General features: G+C 57.4%; 1 protein-coding gene across 8 annotated transcripts in view; it reads right to left on the bottom strand.

Moving 5' to 3' along the window:
* MPRIP (myosin phosphatase Rho interacting protein) overlaps positions 1–18471 on the bottom strand; it is a 154568-nt gene that overhangs the window by 12602 nt on the left and 123495 nt on the right. For 6 of the 8 annotated variants that reach the window (XM_040452980.1, XM_040452985.1, XM_040452983.1 and 3 more), the window contains 9 exons: positions 17775–18339; positions 15404–15520; positions 8852–12718; positions 5221–5368; positions 4394–4511; positions 3376–3535; positions 2204–2323; positions 1364–1450; positions 362–524 (listed from right to left, as the gene is read on the bottom strand). In XM_040452980.1, coding sequence (XP_040308914.1) covers positions 362–524; positions 1364–1450; positions 2204–2323; positions 3376–3535; positions 4394–4511; positions 5221–5368; positions 8852–12718; positions 15404–15520; positions 17775–18339 — 5345 coding nt within the window. The remainder of the gene's footprint in view (positions 1–361; positions 525–1363; positions 1451–2203; positions 2324–3375; positions 3536–4393; positions 4512–5220; positions 5369–8851; positions 12719–15403; positions 15521–17774; positions 18340–18471) is intronic. The other 2 variants (XM_040452988.1, XM_040452987.1) reach the window with 1 other exon arrangement.

Raw genomic sequence — 18471 nt, 5'->3', positions numbered from 1 at the left:
AGATTTTATGGTTAAGCCCCAGGGTCAAGCAACTGGTGACAGCTGCTGTCACCAAGCTATTGAGTTCTTGAGGAAAACAGAAAAAAATGCAAAAAATGCAACCTGTTATTACTGTGAAAACACACGCTAACGGAGCAACGTCCCCTTCAAAGCCATCAGTACACCGTCCCCACCGGCATGCTGAGAGGAAGATGGTTTCCCAACCCTGGGGAGCCTGTGGAAGCCAGGGCACCCTCCAGCCCCAGTGCCTTCTCCGATGAAACTCAGGTGTAAATACAGAGAAGACTCTTCTGCCTTCACTCGGGTGCTGGTGAAACTGTCTGACCACAGCTCGTCCGGGCCCAGAGCCTGGAGGACTCACCATATCCGGACACAGGGGTGTTTTCAGGGGACTTTTCACCCAGTGCTTCCGTTGCTGCTTTCAGCTGCTCTTTCAACCTGCTGATGTCACAGTCGGCCTTTGCTCTCACGATGCTGAGCTCTGTGTAGATGTCCTTGTACTTGTCACTAGCATACTTCTTGTCCTTGGGGATAAAAAGGACAGAGGCAAGTGGTGGTTAGGGCCAGGCCGGGTGGTCCGTCTCCCGGGGCTGGAACGCTTCCGCAGAACGACTGAGGGATGCCGTGGGCAGTCAGGAGAGGCGGGTCGGCGCCCGTTTTCCAGAGGCAGGAACTCAACACAAAGTCAAACAGGCATAGCTGAGAGTCCGTCTCAACGCGGGACGAGACTCCCCGGGAGCTCTGGCAAGCACGGGCATAGACTTGAGCCACTGAAGACCTCCCGGAAACCCCCTCCTCTGTCTTGGATTTCCTAAGTGACTGAATGGCCCCCAGGGATTCCGTCATCTCCTCTCTGATTCCAAGAATGTCCTGGTGGAGATAAGTGGGCTTCACCAAACTCTCACTTTCCAGGACAACATTTCTGTTTGGTCTCACAGTCCCCGCCAAAGCACACAAGAGGCACGGAGAACAAGGACCTGCTTAAATGCTGTTTTAAGAGAACTCAACTTTGAGGGGCGCCTGGGTGGCTCAGTCGGTTAAGCGTCTGACTCTTGATCTCGGCTCAGGTCACGATCTCACGGTTCTCTTGCACGGACAGTGCGGAGCCTGCTTGAGATTCTCTCACTCCCTCTCTCTCTCTGCGCCTCCCCTGCTCATGCTCTCTGTCTCTCTCTCTCTCTCTCTCTCTCTCTCTCTCTCAAAATAAATAAACTTAAAAAAAAAAAAAAGAAAGAACTCAATTTTTTGAAAGCACGTCCCTCATAAAAATGAAATCCACTCTAGAAGAGCCTGCGACTGGAGTGCACGGGACCTCCACCCTGAGCCCATCCCCAGGTCTGTCCCCCACGGCAGGTGCCATTACCCGCAATGCCGTCTGTAGCTCGTCCTTGAGAGAGCTGATCTCCTGTTTCAGGTACTGTATTTCTGACTCCTTGACCCGCAATAAGACCTAGAATGAGAGAGAGGTTAGGGACTGACATTCAGCAGCAAAGGGACTTCCAGAGTCTTGAAAGCAAAGATGAGGGCCGAGCAGGGAACGTCTCCATGCCCTGGGAAGCAGACACTGTCCTCGTCCTCCTCCCTGCCAACATGCGGCCAGAAATGCCACCAAACACACTTAACCGTTGCTAACAGCCTGCACATCACATACAGAAACAGAAAGGAATCACTGCGATTCCTCCTGGACCCGAGAGTCCTGTTTCTCGGCCGAGGGGCCATGGTGAGCTCCCGGGACTGGGCCCATGAAAGCATCCTGCTGAAACTTTTCCTGAACCCACTCAGCCTCCCTTCACGTCACTGAGCATATTTTCATGACCAAATTTTAACTGAATGGGGAGAAAGACTCTAGGTGCTTTTATAAAAAGACATACAAATCAATCATTCTGACTTAAAACTGCAAGCGGCTGTGGTGTTCACACAGCTATGAAATGTTTCACTTCAGGTGGTCGGTATCTGTGGTGTGGCCATGGGGTCAAAGGTCCCCGTGGCCTCCCAAGAGGTCCCCCACTCCTGCCACGGACCCCATGCTGCCTGGCAGCTAGTGTCTTTTGTCGCCCTTGGGGTGATCTGGATCCTTCCACGTACTTCCCCTCCTGCTGTCTCCGACTCTCATCCCTGCAATGATACCATAAGCTAAGGGCCACCTCTCGGTCCCCACTTGGGGCTCGTGTGGTGCACGGCTCGGGGAGGGGCTGAGTGGTACCTCTAACTCATAGGCATCCTTGCCCTGCGTGAGAGGTGAGCCAGCGGCCTCTCCGCCGGCATCCCCGGTCAGCAGCGTCCGTAACCGTGAGATCTCTGCAGCCAGGCGGTTGTTCAGCTCCTGCGAGACAGCAACACGGCACAAAAGGATGCTTAACCGAGCCACCTGGGGGCAGCACTCACACGACACAACCAGGAGAGGTCGGTTTCCTGTGTGAGCACAGGAGGCCATGGGCAGTGCTTGTGCGCACACACACCGTGGCGTTTTAGATTTAACGTGTGAGTCTGTCACCGCCTGTGATTTATATCCTTGCAGAAGCTGTTCACGTGGGCTCTGTAAGCATCTGCTGAATTGCGTATGCAGGATACCTCGATACCTTTCTGTCACCATAACTAGCATCCGTGCGTCTCACGGTTTGCTTAACTGAGTTTCCACAGGGTTAGGCCCTCCCTGCTCACTTTCTGAACCATTTTTTCCAACTAACAACTGGACATGTTAGGCCACTGCAGTGACTAGGCGGAACCAGTCCCACCACAGCGCCCTCCTACGGGCTGACCGTAGGCCCACGGAGACCTTGAGTCTGGAGCTGGCCAACTCCGTGCCTGCGGAAGACCAGCAGTGGGTCACGCAGATAGTGGTCCAATTTGGTACCCCAGAGTAGCTTTTATCAAACTATATCTACCTTGAGCCTTTCCATTAGCCAGGATTTTAAATGTACCCCGATTTTCTGAATAGGCAAAATTTAAAAGAATAATCTGACAAAAAAAGTGTGAACAGTGTATGGACTCGACTGGGAGACGATTAAATACAGTCCCAGCCACGGGGACAGGAGACCTGGACCAGATGCAATGACGCTCCCTCTCGGGCCCTGCTCAGCAGTGACGAAGCAGAAATCCAGAGACGCTCAGGAGAGACTGAGGCATCTCAGAGAGCCCAGATCGGCTGGAGCCAAAGTGACTCCAAAGTGAAACAGCTGGTTCAGGTGGCAGACGGTCCCAGCTCCGCCACCCGCAGGGAGTTTCCGTCAATATGCCAGGAGACGTCAGACGTCAGGGAGAAGCCTGTGGACGGGGGGGCGGGGCCGCTCCGTGGCTCAGGAGCTCGGGGCCACCGCACCTCACGTGAGGCCCGGTTCCCAACTCCACCTCGGGCTCGCCTGGCCGCCGGCTCACCTGGTTGTGGGCGTTGAGCTCCTGGTTCTCACGCTGGCACTGCCGCAGGGCCTGGCGCTCGGCCTCCAGCGCCTGGGCCAGGTGGGCGTTCTCCAGACACTTCTGCGAGTACTGCTCCGAGAGCACCTCCAGCTCCCGCTGCACGGACTGCAGCTCCTCCCTGGGGAGAGGTCACCACTCACCTCTGCGCCCTCACGCCCGGGGCCAGGCCTCTAACAGGCTCTGTGAGCCCCTTCTGCGAAACTTGAGGAACGATGAGACACAAGGCAAAGGCTGAGCAGAGAGGGGGGCCCGTGCATTTATTCTGTGGCCTCAGCAAGTTCGTATCCAGCTAAAACAGGGACACTTAAACAGTACTACAAGGCGCCCGGGGGGCTCAGCTGGTTAAGTGTCTGACTCGATTTTGGCTCAGGTCGTGATCTCGCGGTTTTCATGGGATCCAGTCCCGTGCCGGACCCTGCACTGACAGTGCGGAGCCTGCTTAGGACTCTCTCTGTCCTCTCTCTCCGCCCCTCCCCTGCTCGCGCATGCTCTCTCTCTCAAAATGAATAAACAACGAAAAAAGCACCGCAGGCTTACAGAATCTGTCCTGTAGCCTGACTTGCTCCTCTCCCAAGTAGCTTAACAGTCCCACGGACAAAACTCTCATGTCAGCAGAGAATTCACTCTGGTGATTTGTTTTCAACGCTAACTTTTGAGGTACTTTGCGTCTGATAACCAGGACCAGGCTTTAACCATGCTCAGAAAATCAAAGCCTTGTGATGCTGCTGTCAGCAGCCTGGACCTCTTGGAAAAGGCTGCTTCTTCCACTAGTGGAACTGGGAAGGTGCTCGGCCCCTCAGGAAGGGTGGCTGAGGTGCTCTCAGAGCCCTCAGGCCTCCGCCAATGCCCACCCTTGGGACCCGTGTCCCTGTGGCTCTTACAAAGCCACAGGAAAGGTGTCCCTCCCCATCCGAAGGGCCTCCCTCCAGAGCCCGGCCCACAAGGGCCGCCCCCAGTGGGCAGGAAGCAGACTCACAGGTACTGCCGTCGTAGGGCCTCGATGTCCGAGTTGATACTGCTGATCTGGGACCGCTGGCTCTTCTCCAGCTCGCGTTCCATCTCCTCCCGGTGGGCGTTCTTCATGGCTTCAATGGCTGCAAAGACATGGCCATCAGCACGAGAGGCTCCGGGGGCAAGGCGGACAGGACAGCCTGATGGCTGCCCACTGTTAAGTCGCTCGTGGTCTCACGAGCGGTCAGGCAGGCTTCTCCCAAACCGATTCTCTGAGGCAGGCACGAGCCAAGCAATTTCCAGGGAACTCCCACCACAAGAGGGATGCGGGTGCATTTTTTTCCCCGTGTGTTAGAAGAGAGCCAAACTGACGAAATAAGTGTCGACACTGAAATCAAGCATGAGTTTACAAAACAAGCACGTGTTCAGGTTGGTGTATTTGTTTCTTTAACCCTAAAATGACAAACCACCATAAAGCAGGGTTACACGAAAGGAAGGTAACACAAAACCGACGGCACCAATGCTTGCTCAGGGCAGACTGCGTCGGCCCTGTGATACGGTCTCCTCGCCAGGCTCCTGCCGCAGCTCCTCTGTGCTGATGTTACCAGGCACTGGGGGCAGAGGGGGTCTCATGTGGTCAGAGGGCTGTGGACAGCCCCTCAGGTGTAGCTGGGGGTGCCGGCTCTGGGCCTGCAAGCCCTCGGAGGGCCCCCAAAACCAGAGAACTGTCAGAGAAAGATTCTCTTGGATAATGAAGCTTAAGTCTCAAGCAAAAGCCCGTGCAGTCAGCTCAGGAAGCCGGCCACCTGCCACGCCCCTGGGGTTAAACTGGCTCCCAGGCCCAGCTCCCACCTGAGATGGTGGCCGCCGTCTCCTCAGCCAGCAGGCGGTCCTTCTCCTCTCGCAGCTTCTCCAGCTCCCGTTGGTGCTGCCTCTGCAGGTCCTCGATCTTCTTCTGGTGCGTTTCTTCCATCGCAGCAAACCCTCGCTCGCACGTAGCCTGTAAGATGCAAAAGGGACTCCATGGATTTCTTTACCTTTCAGCTGGGTGTTCTGTTTATCAGTGCGCCAGCAGCCCGGCCCCTCTAGGCTCCCTGGTCCAGGCGGCAGGCTCCCTGACACCGCGCACGGAGCCAATGGAGCATCTGACGCCTGTGTGCAGTCTCCCACCGATGCTGCTGGGTGTTTCATGCTATCGGCATTTAGAAGAGAGTTTATAGCTCTACGTTCTCTTATTTCCATGATTGTTCTGAATCCTGCTTTGTGGAAAGTCGGTACTGTGGCGGGAAGAGGCTGCAGTGGAACTGAAAATAGCTGATTCTGGACCTTTATAGAATTGCTGCTGGGCAGGACTGACCACAGGGAGGGAGAAGAGACTGGCTGTGTCTGGTTCGAGTTATACGGCACCAAACAGGGCATTTCATAAGCAATCACAAACAGGGACGAGTCTTTGCCAGCTGGAGGGAGCCAGGACCATCCTGTGAATGATGGGGACTCTGGTGAGGACAGGGGGCGGGGGGTGGAGCACACAGCCCAGGGGGTCTGGCCCTGCCACTAACCAGCTGGCCACCCTAAACTGGTGTCCACTGGGGGACTCAGGTTAGGCCACACGATCTCTTCTCTTCCAGCCTGCATCTTCCTTCTTCCTCTTTCAAGGAAGACAGAGAGGGGCACTGATTAACTAACTGAAACGAGAGACATAACAGAACTGCTTTCCAAGCTTGTCCGGTTCATGTCTTGTTACAACGCAGGCTGGTTTATTACCTGGACACGGGTTTGGGGGAAGCACACAGGTACACCCTAAGACGGGATCAAACCATCCTACACATCCACACAGAGAACCCCGGGCATGGCTAATCAGACTGCTCTTATCAGAGGGGCAGGTGAACGTGCCACACGGCCGTGAGAGGGTGGGATGTGCAGCTGTTTTGGGCATGGAGGTACACTCTCTGTCTCAATCCCTCGCAAGATCTCATTCAGAGTAGGGATCAGGCCTTTCGGTGATTAAAAAAAAAAAAACAAACCTGAAGAATATGGCCATGTTAGATCCCAAATGCAAAGTATGGTGGGGCTCCTCCCTCCCAACCTATATGTTCTTTGGTCAATCTTCTTGCACGTGGATTCAAGAAAGGACACAAAGGAATCAAATCACCACACTTGGGTGTCCCTGTCTGAGCCACCGCAGTAACTGAGTGGCCTGAGATTCTCTAGTCAGTATTTTTGAATTCGTGGTCACAGTCTCGACTTCATCTCCACAGACTGGCTGCACTGTGCAAATGGTCTTAACTCTTGTCCACCATGACCTGGGCATTACTTCTCCCAGGTGGCTCCCATCTGGAAGCTGGGGGCCTCCGCTCACACCACAGGCCAGCTGGAGGAAGTGGAGGGCTGTGGCTCCCGGCCCCCGGCCCTCTCCAAGCCCCTCATCTTTCCTCTGGCATGCTCTGGTTCACAGTGAACACACAGCTAGTAGGTCTTTTAGGGTTTAGTGTGACTTGAGTGCTTTAGAATACTTAAAAGTTAAGGGTGAAAATTCTTCCTACAGAAACATGGAATGATCTTTAAAGACCAGCTGCTTCCTTGGACAGCATACGTGTTTAAAAATGATTCCCCTGTAAACAAATTTTAATTTTGAAGCCAGTAATCCCTGGGATCAATAAAAGTCCGTCAATGACGACCGTGCAGAGTTGTGAGGGGAGGTGTCAGCCTACAGCTGTCGGAAGAGGGGCTGTCGGGCCAAGACCCTGGTCTCCCTGACCCAGGCAAAACTCTGCACAAAGTAACAGCCATCAGCCAGACCCCCTTGGGGGTCCTGTCTGGTTGTCATTTCTGTGTCCCGAGGGGGTGAGAACACGGAGGATGGGCTGGATGCTCACAGGCACACGACAGAGGATACACAGCACGAGCAGCGTCCAGGTCCCCAGAGTCACGCTACCAGAGGCCCCAACGTGACTTCTCGCTAACTAGTGGGATCACGTCACCTGTTTGGGCCTCATCGGTGCCCAGCTGACTGACACAGGGCTGAAAGTGCCTCACTGCACAGGGACTGTGCCGGAACACGGAGGGGAAGCAGTTCACTGTGACACAAGGTGTGAATGCGCCCAGGCGCCCGGCCACACAGACCCGCTAGGCGTCACGGGAAGGAGCGGAGTCCTCTCCCGGAAGGGCACTAGGGAACAGTGTCTGTGCACGTTGCTTTGGAAGGTAAGCCTGGCCCCCATCTACAGGCGGTGCTCACACACACTGAGCGCCACAGGGGGCGTCACCTGTACACTTTTGTTAAAAGAACAGTGAAAACGGCCTCTCGGCCGTCGGAGGGCTTGCCGACGACCACACGTGCTCGTCCATGGTCAGCGGGCTGCGCCATCACACAGACGCCAAGACCACACCGCTGACTCACAGCACGTTTCTGTTCCGCTTCCGGGGCCACAGGGACGAGCGGCCCGCCGGACAGCAGCGTCAGCCCCGCGTGTGGCGGGAGCCAGCTGTGGGCACCGGCTGAGCGAGGCGCCATCACACTAGGGACCTGCCTGGGGACGGACGTCTTGCGAGGAGCCTGGGCATTTACTGCGCGCAGCCCCGAGGGATGGGGCGAAGCTCAGGAGGAGGGTGCTGAGAAGCTGAGGGGAAGCTCCGGGCAGGCGCAGGCAGGCACCTCTAGCTACGACGGGGGTGGGGGAGGACCCGGACTGGCCCACGCGCCCAAGGCCCCAGGGAGCCTGGGAAGGTCACCTTGACACGACAGGGCCTGGGTACTCTGCCTAATGAGGCAGAGTGTGAAATGCGGTGGGCTGTGGGGGACAGTTGCTGGGCAGAGGTCATCCCTCTCGGCCCCCGGAAAAGGACACCAGCAGCCGAGAGGCGTGCTCAGTAGAGAAGCCCATCTCTCACAGAGTGCCCATTAAGTGCCAGGTCCCCACAGGGAGCTGGAACGGGAGAGGGACCCTCGACACCATCTTTTGGGAGCCCCAGCTCTGCTCTCTTAGGACAGTTACAAGGAGGCACCCTCTGAGGGAGCCTCTGGCCCCTTCTCCTGGGTGCTTCTCAGGTTTGCATCTGTACCGGCCTGGAGTGGGTTCCTCAGGGGCAGAAAGAGAGGGTGAGGCTGGGACAGGGACAATAGAGGCTTCCCTGCTGGGCACACAGAGGGACAGAGCAGAGAGGTGATGGGGACACCACACTCTCTGTCCCGCGGTACTCCTGTTGTTGTCCTTCCAAGAGTCCTCCTTGGGGGATGGGGTGGGGGGCGGGGTGGACGTTGAGCAGGAGGCTAGACCCTTGCCCAGGCCCTGTTCTGAGACCACAGCACGCCAGCGAGGGGTCAGGGGAGGGACAGCTTGACTCTGCGTGTTCAGTCACCCAGAACCAAGAACTGTGTCTCGGCTGTACCCCGAGAGACCTGTGAGGCAGACGCTGCCCCCCGAGACAGGCGGCATGATGCCCGCCCCTCAACTGCCTTGCAAATTAAGTGATGCTCCAGAACCTTAAGGTTCTCAAAGTCTTTCTGGTACTTCTCCCGCAGCGTGGCCGCGTTGCCCTCCAGGTCCTTGTGCTCCAGCTCCTCCCGCATGATGTCCATCTGGGCCTCGAGCTCCTGGATGCGCTCTCTCAGCCCCGTCATGGAGTCAGCCTCTCCCCCGGTTGGCTGCGGAGCGTCCCGGGGCCGGTCTGCGGGCCAGCTGGAGGAGGGGGGCTGCCGAGGGCCCCCCGGGGGGCCGGGAGCCGGCAGGGCTTCGGGGGGCCGCCCCTGGTAGTGGTGCAGGGCCTCCTGCAGGCAGCGGAGGCTCTGGGCGTAGTGCTCCTGCAGGGTCCTCAGCTCCTCCTCGTGGATGGTCTGCAGCTCTTTGATCTTGAGCTGGAACTTGTCCTCCAGGCTCTGCATCTGCTCCACGTGGTGCCTCTCCATGTCCCGCCGGTCTCTGACCGAGGCATCCAGCTGACTCAGGACTCTGCTGTGCTCGGCCTGCAGCGTGTCCCCCGCCCTGTTCAACTGCTCCACCACACACCGGATCTCCTCCTCGTACCTCCCTTGCAGGGCACACATGTTCTCGCTGTGTTTGCTTTCTGCTTCTTCCAGACATCTCTGCTGATGGTCCAGCTGGGCGACCTTGGCCTTGAGCTCTGCGTTCTCCCTTTCGATGATGGCAATCACTTCCAGGTACTCGCTCTTTTGCTTCCGGAGAAGTCCCTCATACTCCTCCCTCAGGGCCCCGACCGCTTGCTCGTGCTCCTGACAGGAGGTGCCCCTGTTCTGCCAGGACGCCTTGTAGCACCGGAGCTCCTTTTCATACTCCAGCCGGATTCTGCAGGCTGCATAACACACCTGAGCCTGAATGATTGCGTCCTGAACTAATAATGAAGAATATTGACCGAGGCCTCCCAAGTAAGTGTTACAGGACAGATTCTGGGATGCCTGGAGAAGCTTCTGGCAATCCCTTACTGATTCCACCGGGGGAAGCGAGGTTAAAGCGGCAGATATCTCCCCTAAGAGGCTGGCCTTATCTTTAAGCTGCAGGGCGAGCTCCTCCTGAATGGCAACAAGGGCCCCGGAGCTCTGGGTGGACAAGTAGAAGGGCTCCTGGAAGCCGGCTCCTTGAGGACTCAGCACTTCTCCCAACGGGCTCAAGTCCCAGGATGCCTGCATGCCATCTTCAATGCCTGCGGGAAGCTGGAGGGCTTCGGAGACCTGCTGCATCACTCTCTCAAAGTCGGGGGTTCGGTAGGCCCCCAGGATGTCCCCGAGCGCGCGCTTGTGCTGCTGCAGCGCCATCTGGGTCCCCTGGAGGGTCTCCTGGATGCTCTGCAACCGGCGGTGGAATGACTCCCTCACCGACTGCAGGGCGAAGCTGAGCTCTGCCCTGACCCACGTGGCGTCTGCCAGGGCGGGGACCAGGGCTGGCGGGACGCTCTGCTGCCCGCCTCCTGCTGCACCGGCCGCCTCTCCTCCCAGCGTTCCCAGGTGCTTACTCAGGGACTCCACCTGGCTCCAGAACTCGCCATCCACCAGCACCTTCTTAGCCCAGGTGTCCGCTGGGGCCCCAGGACAGACAGCAGCACTTTCAGGTTCCAGTGGCGACTTTCCTGACTGAGAAATCTCGTGCAGAACACGCGAGATATCCGATGTTGTGTTTTGTAAAGAGTCTGCTATCTGGTTGATCAGTGAGGCTTCCAGGGCTATCTGGTCAGAAAGGAGTTTCAGCTGCTCCTGCTCACTCAGTTCAGGCCGGTGCAGTGGCTGTGAAGTCGCTTTCCCCACCTCCGAGAAAGCCCCTTCCTCTGGCTGAGCCTGCGCCCCGCTGTCTGCAGGCGCTGGCCAGCGGCTCCCGGCCTGGACGCTGCTGCCCGGCGCGTGCTCCACGCCGACCAGGGGGCCCGCTCCCGCGTCCTGTGTTTCCTCCTGGCTGGCCACCGGCAGGGATCGCAGCTGCTCTCGGCAGTTTTCTAAGCAAGCCAGAGCCTGGCTGTTCTTTACCTGGAAGTCGCCTAGCTCCCCGACGTGATTTTCGACCATCTTTGCCCTCGTCTGTCTTTCCTGCTCCAGCTGGGAGGCCAGCGCTCCGACCTGGAGCAGGCTGGCGCGGAGCTGCTCGCGGAGCCGCGCCTCGGTGCCGGCCCACTGCTGGTGCAAGGCGAGCAGGGCCTCCTGGCTCTGGCCCTGCTGGCTCTCCAGCTTCACCGTCACGTCTTTGAGCTTCTCCTCCGTGATGTAGAGCTTGGTCTCCAGGGAGTGTATTATGGAGAGATAGGTGTCGGAGTCGCTGGCCGCGGGCAGGGAGCTGGGGGTGGCCTCTGACGACATGCTCTCTTCCGAGGGGGACCGGTCCTGGCTGGTGTCGGAGGACGTGCTGCTGGTCCAGGTCTTCTCAGACCCATCTGGGTGCGTGTATTTTTGGCACTGGATCGTGGAGAACCGGATTCTTTGCCTTTTAACGCCAGGTACTCCCTGGTCGGGTTTTGTTGTGCTCTGAGGGGGCCCCTCCCTGTCGGGCACCTCCGACTTCAGGGTCCCTGGACTCTCTTCTCTCCTGGGGCTGCTGTCACCACGCTCCTCCCCTGGGACAGCCCCCGGATCCTCATCCTCGAGCCTCGGATGTGGGAAGGCTGGAGGCGCGGCAGCGGCTTGGGGTTGTGGGCCCGACAGCACGATGCCGTCCTCCGCCTCTTCCGGGCAGCTCCGCGGCTCCTCCGCGTCTTCTGATGACTCCTTCGCAAACTTCCTTAAGATCTCTTCCTTTGCCTGGAGCTTCATTTCTGTCTCCTCCAAGCTGCTCCCCAGGGCGACCATTTTAACCAAAGCCTCATTGAGGTCCTGATCTTTCTTTTCCAGAACCTTCTCGTGCATCTCCTTGATGTGTTTCAGCTCCTCCTCCTTTTCTTTCAGCAGAGTGTGCATGCTCTGGAGCTGGCTGGCCACCCTCCTGTAGGAGTGCTCCAGGCTCTGGCAGTCAGCCTCCCTTCCCCTCAGCTTCTCCTGGAGCTCGGCGACGTCCCCGTCAGACAGGGCGACGCGGTCCATCAGCTCCTGGAAGCGCTGCCTGATCAGGTCCCGCTCGTCCCTGAGGCTCTGGACGTGCTCGGCCAGCTTGTGGATGCTGGCCTCCTTCATCTCCAGGCGCTCCTCCAGCTGGCGTACCACCTCGCTGCCCTCGAACTTGGCGCTCAGCTTCTCCTTCTGGAGGACCTCCACCTGCTGCTCGTGGTCCTGCAGCTGGTCCTCGTAGGCGCGGGCCTTGTCCTCCACCTCCTTCAGGTTCTGCAGCAGCGCCTGCTTCTCCTTCTCGCAGCTCTCCAGCAGCGCCTCGTAGTTGCTCTGCAGCTTTTCCTCCATCAGCCTCTGGGCCTGCTCGCTGGCACTCAGCTGCTGGCTGAGGTCGGCGATGCGCCCCTGCAGCCGCTGCGCCTCCCTCTGCCGGTCGCGCTGCAGCGCCTGCTGCAGCTCCAGGTCGCGCAGCTCCTGCGTCTTCTCCAGCAGCAGGGCCTCGGCGCCCTTGAGCTTCTGCTCGCTAGCCTGCAGCTGAGCGCTGAGCGCGGCCTCGCTGTGCTGCCGCTCCTCCAGCTGCTCGCGGACCTTGTCCTTCTCCAGCTTCAGGTCGCCCTTGAGCTTGGCCAGCGCCTGCTCCTTGATGGCGAGCTCGGCGGCGGCGTTGCTGAGCCTCGCCTGGAGGCTCCGGATCTCGGCCTCGTGGTGCCGGATCGCGTCCTTGGCCTCCCCGTAGCTGCGCTTCAGGGACTGGATCTGCTGCGTGACCAGCTCCTGGCGCTGGCACTGGGCCTCCAGCTCGCTTTGGAGATCCTGGTTGACTCTATGGAGCCTCTGCCAGGCACCGGATGGGGAGGTGGCCACTTCAGTCTTAAAAAAACCGATTAAACACTGGTTAGTAACACTCGGGCCTCCCCGTTCTGAGTGTCACACCTCTGGCCAGGGTCAACCACAGAAAAGCTCCTTGGTGGGTTTGCCTTTTATCCTCGGCATAATTTTTTTTTTTTTTTTTTTCCAATTAAGAAAAGAATCCGACAAACCGTCTTAATTTTTTTGGCAAGTAGCTGCTTCTAGGTAAACAGAAAACATGGACAGGGACATCACACGGCTCTAACCAAGCGGCTTCTAGGAGAACTAAACCAAACAAAACTGAATAATGGAGCACACTGATGGGCAAAACGAAGACCAGACCGGAGGACAAGAGATCGCTGGGAAGGACAGGGGGAGGAGCAGAGCGGCGGGATCTGTTTGTTTGTTTGTTTGTTTGGCAACACAAAGGGTACCCGGCTCTAGGCAACAAACCCTAAGAAAGCCAGGACTGGGGTGCGGGTGGCGGGTGGCGGGTGGCACGTGGCACTTCCTTCTAGGACGGGGAGAGAAGGAAGGGAAGCCACTGCTCGGGAGCCAGTGAGGTGACAGCTGAAACATGTTCCTTTGGGAAGCGGAGCCCGTCCTCTACAGTAACAGGAAGAACTAATCTCTACCTGCAAGAAGACAAAATGAGGGGGAAACGGAAACCAGGGAGTAAAACGTGATCATCAACGAAACAAACAAACCTTTGTGGAATTCAAAATAAGAAAGTGAAGCATGCAAGAAACAAAACACAAATGAAACAAGACTCCCCCAACTGAAAGGCATGCAGAAGAGACAGAACTAATTAATGCAGGGGGAAAAAAACGAGAACATGAACAAGAGTGAGAAGAGCCCAGCCTAAGAATTTGGCCTGCCTGTGGCTCGCTCTAGGTCTGGTCTGCTGGCAGGGAAGCCACAGATGTGACACTCAGTTATGTTACAGTTACACTCCACGACATCCGAGCATGCAGGCTCCTCCTCCCCAGCACCAGCAGCGCAGTGCCCGCCCCGGGGGGGCTGACTCCTCCTGACCCTCAACCCCAAAGGCCCCCTCCCCTGCTCGTTCCCAATGACTTGGTTAGAAGCCTGTTCAAAGCGCCAAGGGAGGCTAAAAGTCACGGTTGTTAGACCTAGCGGAAAGGCCAGCCCCGCCCAGCTTCGCCAGGGGCTTTGGCTCAGGCTCATGCAATCATCCAGGTTAGACACGGAGGCAGGTTCTTAGAGGTTAGCAATGTGCAAAATCTGCTGCTAGTTTCTTTGCCACCTGATGTGAAGTGAATTCGTGCAGGTTTAAAAAGATGCTCCCCAAACCCGGAACGTCTACACGAAATGACCCAGGAAGCCCTAGAGTGACATTTATGGGAAAGAGGGACACCCACCATCACCAGTGCCTGGTGCCTGAGAGTCTGGCCTGGGCATGGCCATAACTTGGCTTGAAGGGGCGGGGGAGGGGGTTCCAGGGCACACGAGACACCCAGGGCCACGGTCACAGCTGGGGGAGAAAGAGAAGGCAAGGGGAACATGCAACAAGAAACGGCACGGAGACAGGTAGACTCTGCCCAGAGGTCCACGTGCTGCCTGGCATGACTCGGACCAAGACGACCGGCGTGCCGCAGGCTGGAAATGCCGACACAGCCACGTATCACAGAGACTCTGGGTCACTGAGACACGGAAAGGCCCTTGGGGTCAAGTTCTAAGTCTCCACAAGCAAGGAGGCTGAGGCCGTGGGGAAGGGCACCAGTTTCTACTGGTCAGTGGCAGGACCCTGACTGGAAGGCCGCATCCTCAGCCTTGGCCAAGAGCTCAGGTCCTCCCCCCCCATCACCCCATCTTGCATTTCCCCAATGCTCCTTCGTCGACCACCTCTCCCCAGCAGCATGTCAGCAGGATGGGGCAGGAGTGTGTAGTTTTGTACCCCAGAACTTGAATAGGGCCTGGGATGCTGGCCGACCCCGTCCAGGTGTCCTCCTGCCTGGCGACACACTGGGGCAGTGCCCGCCGCCTGCTGGCCAGCACGCAGGCACGGAGCTCCCCAGTCTCGGAGAGGCGTGGGTTTGGATCTCGGCTCACGACTCGGGCTGCTGCCCTTCTTATCAGGCTCCCCGTTAAGCCACTGGAGGAGTCAGCTCATGGCTGGGCGACCACACTTTCCCTCGACACTTCATCCTGGGCAGAAAATAAGAAGCGGGGCCACTAGGCTAGTGCTAATAGCCCCAGGTTGCCCTGCAGCTGTGGGACACACAAGGTCACAGACAAGGAACCAATTTTAGCTCTGCCACTTACAGTGGTAAGGAAGCACTGGGCTGGCTGTTACCCATTTTCTTCAGTTGGTAAAATGGGCCTAACACTGCCATTGTGAAAGCAAGTAAAAACGACAAATATGTGACGTTTATAATACATACATAATTAAGTACTCTGAGAGCCAAGAAGAAAGACAACTAGAATGACTTCATTAACAAACAAACAAAAAAAAACCCCTCAGATACAGAGGTTTCAGGCACATTCTCCAAAATGTCATGCTAGGGTGAAAAATGAAGACGACCCACGACACAGAGCCCTGATGCTGCGGCAGAGGAGCCCAGAGGCGCGGCACTGGGGAGAGGCTGCCCCCCGCTCAGCCAGGTTTTGCACATTCCTAGCCTGCCTGGGCCCTTCACACCGAAGGCCAAGTGAACGAGGGCCGCAGCAGCCCCTCAACCCTACCTGCAGCACGTAGCCCTCCCGGGCGCTCTGTTCCCGGCCCAGAGCCACCCTCAGCTGGTCCTGCAGGAGCCGGTTCTGCTCCAGAAGGTCCGAGGCCTCCTTCTGGCTCTGCTCCAACTGTGGACAAAAAAGACAACACATTTTTTAAGCAAAGTGATGGCAATGAATAGACAGCAGCACAGCACAGACCCACAGAGGCATTTCTTTCTTTCTTTTTAATGTTTATTTTTGAGAGAGAGAGAGAGCACAAGAGGCAGAGGGACAGTGAGAGAGGGAGACACAGAATCCAAAGCAGGCTCCAGGCTCTGAGCCGTCAGCACAGAGTCCGATGCGGGGCTCAAACTCGCGAACCGTGAGATCGTGACCTGGGCCGAAGTCGGACGCCTAACTGACTGAGCCATCCGGGTGCCCCCACAGAGGTGTTTCTAGCTCCAGGTGGGCCGGAGCACAATGGGACTCCCCGGCTGGCCTTCCATGTGGCCACATTTCAGTGCATGTGCTGATCACGTCTTTACCTGCAGCACTTGGAACTGAAGGTTCCAGCTCAAGCCATAGATAACAACAGGAGACGTTTCCCTGGGTACCCACAGAATTCCCACATCCCTATAAGGATGTGGTGGGCAGATCCCACCAGCAAACGAGGGCTTTGTGCCTGTTGTCAGAAGATCACCCTGGGGCGCCTGGGTGGTTCAGTCAGTTGAATGTCCGACTTTGGCTCAGGTCACGATTTCACGGTTTTTGAGTTCAAGCCCCAAGTCAGGCTCACCGCTGTCAGTGCAGAGCCTGCTTTGGATCCTCTGTCCCTCTCTCTCTTTCTCTCTCTGCCCCTCTCCCACCTCAAAAATAAATATTAAAAAAGAAGAAGAAGAAGATGACCACCCTGCTGGGGTCCTTCTGGTCTCCTCAGTGGCCACTGATGCCCTGGGGCAGCCCTCACTCCAGGCTTCCGCCGAAACAACTCATTTGACCACTTTTATATAACAGATTCCATACAAAATTCTGTTTGCAGAAAGGGTTCCTGAAGGGTTCCATAAGACGTACGAAGCAAGCGAGCTACGTCACACTCTTCTTGCTTTCAATGGCTTTGAATTCAGTCATTCGCCCATCCACCTGTTCTCCAAACACTCCTTCGGTGCCTACTGGATGCCGGGTGTGGGCGCCCCCGGCCCACCCGCTGGAGCGGCTGTGGTAAGCGGAAGCTGCATGTGCAGCAGATGAGCCGGGCGCCGCCAGGCTAGGCTGTGGGAGGTACAGAGACTCCTGGCTTTCCGACTCCGCTGTCTACAGCAGACTCGTGGCCTGACATGTGTGGCCTGCAGGCCAGCAGGCCCATTTTGACAGTTTAGAGCAATGGGAGTTTGAACTGTTTTATTGCACCTTGACTTTATTATTACATTAATGTGTGTAGAAAATGGAAAAGAAATTAAAGTGGTGATGTTAGCGATGAAGGTCAGCCTTGTGAACTTGACAGGAAAAAGGTAAGAAATGAAGGCGGGCCGAAGTGACAACGCTTCCACTTCACTTGGCGACTCGTGTCAAAGAACACATTTAAAACATCCTGCGGCTGAGCGCTCCTAAAAGGCCGTCCACTGCTGGACCTTCTTGTCCAGGAAACTCCCCGTTCAGACTTAGAAATTCACTACGGAGTTTCCCAGATTTGATTTCTGGACATGCTTTCACGTACGAGTACACCGTTACAAACGCAGGGACTGGCTCATCTCTGCATCCCAGAGGGCAGCCTTCAAGTCGGTGGCAGGGCAGCAATCCTGTCACCTGGGGCCTCTGTTTTACATCTCGAATCTACCTGACTAGCTAGAATCCAGCCTCTGCCTCCTGCTACCTGCCCCACTCCCCCCTCAGTTCCCATCAATGGTTACCAGGCTGCCGCGAAAGCCTCGGGGCTTGGCTCGTCTCTGCCTCCAGCTCTGGCCCCTTCAAACCAGGGCCGCCTACCAAATGTGGAAACCTAACTCTGCTTACGCCCCTCTCCTGCCTCAAACAGGGTAGGACAAGGACCCACCTGGGCCCTGGGTCCCATTAGCCTAGTCTCTGGCCACCTCCGGCTATATATGGCATTCTCCTCCCCCCCCACCCTCCCATATGGCTAATGCCTTTTCCTTCTGAGAAAGCCTGGTGTCCCCTCCCTGCCACCCTGCCCGATCTGGCACTCTCCCGTACCTCTCAGTGCCTACACTGTGCTCTAAGGACCTGTCTGTCCGTGTGTCTGTCTCGCTGAGTGGTCTGCAAGTCCCTGAGAGGAGGGACCACATTCCCTCAATATTATGTGGCTGAACCATTCAGGCCACCACCAGGCACAGTGGGTGCTGGGGAAGGCCGTCGCAGGGAACCCGGTCACCTGTCCACCCATTACCTCCTTCTCCAGCAGAGAGGTCAGCTCGTGGGTGGAGAGCCGGTCACTTCCATCCTCGGAGGAGGACAGGTGCAGGGGGGCAATGGGCACCTGCTTTTCTTCCCGGAGAGGAGTGGTCTCCACCTGATGCCACCGCTGCTCAATTTCCACATGGACGTTCTGGGTCTTGAGGTCGGTGGTCATAGGCAGCCCTGGGCTCCGGTCGACCTCCATCCGCAGGGCTGTGTCATCAGTGCCCGGCCCGTCCACAGTATCGAGCATTCCAAAGCGCTTACGGCGTTCTTCCCGCCGCCGCGCACGCTCCCGCTCCAGCTCACCGGCCTCAGCCTCGGGGTGGGCGTCAGAGGCCCCAGTGGCGCTGGCCCTCTCCTGGGCCAGGGCCTGCTGGATAGGGCGGAACTCGGCCCAGTCAAAGGTCTTAGAGCGCCCCTCCCGCCTCCGCTCACGAGCCCGGCTCCGCTTCTGCTCGGGGTCTGGCTCTCCACGCTCCACCTCTGGCTTCTCACTCGGCCTTGGGCAGGTCTCAAAGGAGGAGCTGCTCCGGTTCTTTTCCTCTGGCAATGAGCTGGGGGAGAGGGGCGGAGAGCCTGTCAGGTGTGGCTCCTGGTGACAGCCACCCATCCAGGTGGGGCACCCAGCTCCACCACGTTTTCTTTCTGTGCGGCCAGGGTTCCCGCAGGAGAAGGGAGGAAAGAAC

This window comes from Herpailurus yagouaroundi, unplaced genomic scaffold, assembly GCF_014898765.1.
Source record: "Herpailurus yagouaroundi ecotype Mexico unplaced genomic scaffold, PumYag 208, whole genome shotgun sequence".
Classification (NCBI taxonomy): Eukaryota; Metazoa; Chordata; class Mammalia; order Carnivora; family Felidae; genus Herpailurus; species Herpailurus yagouaroundi.
This window is presented reverse-complemented; position numbering and strand designations above follow the sequence as displayed.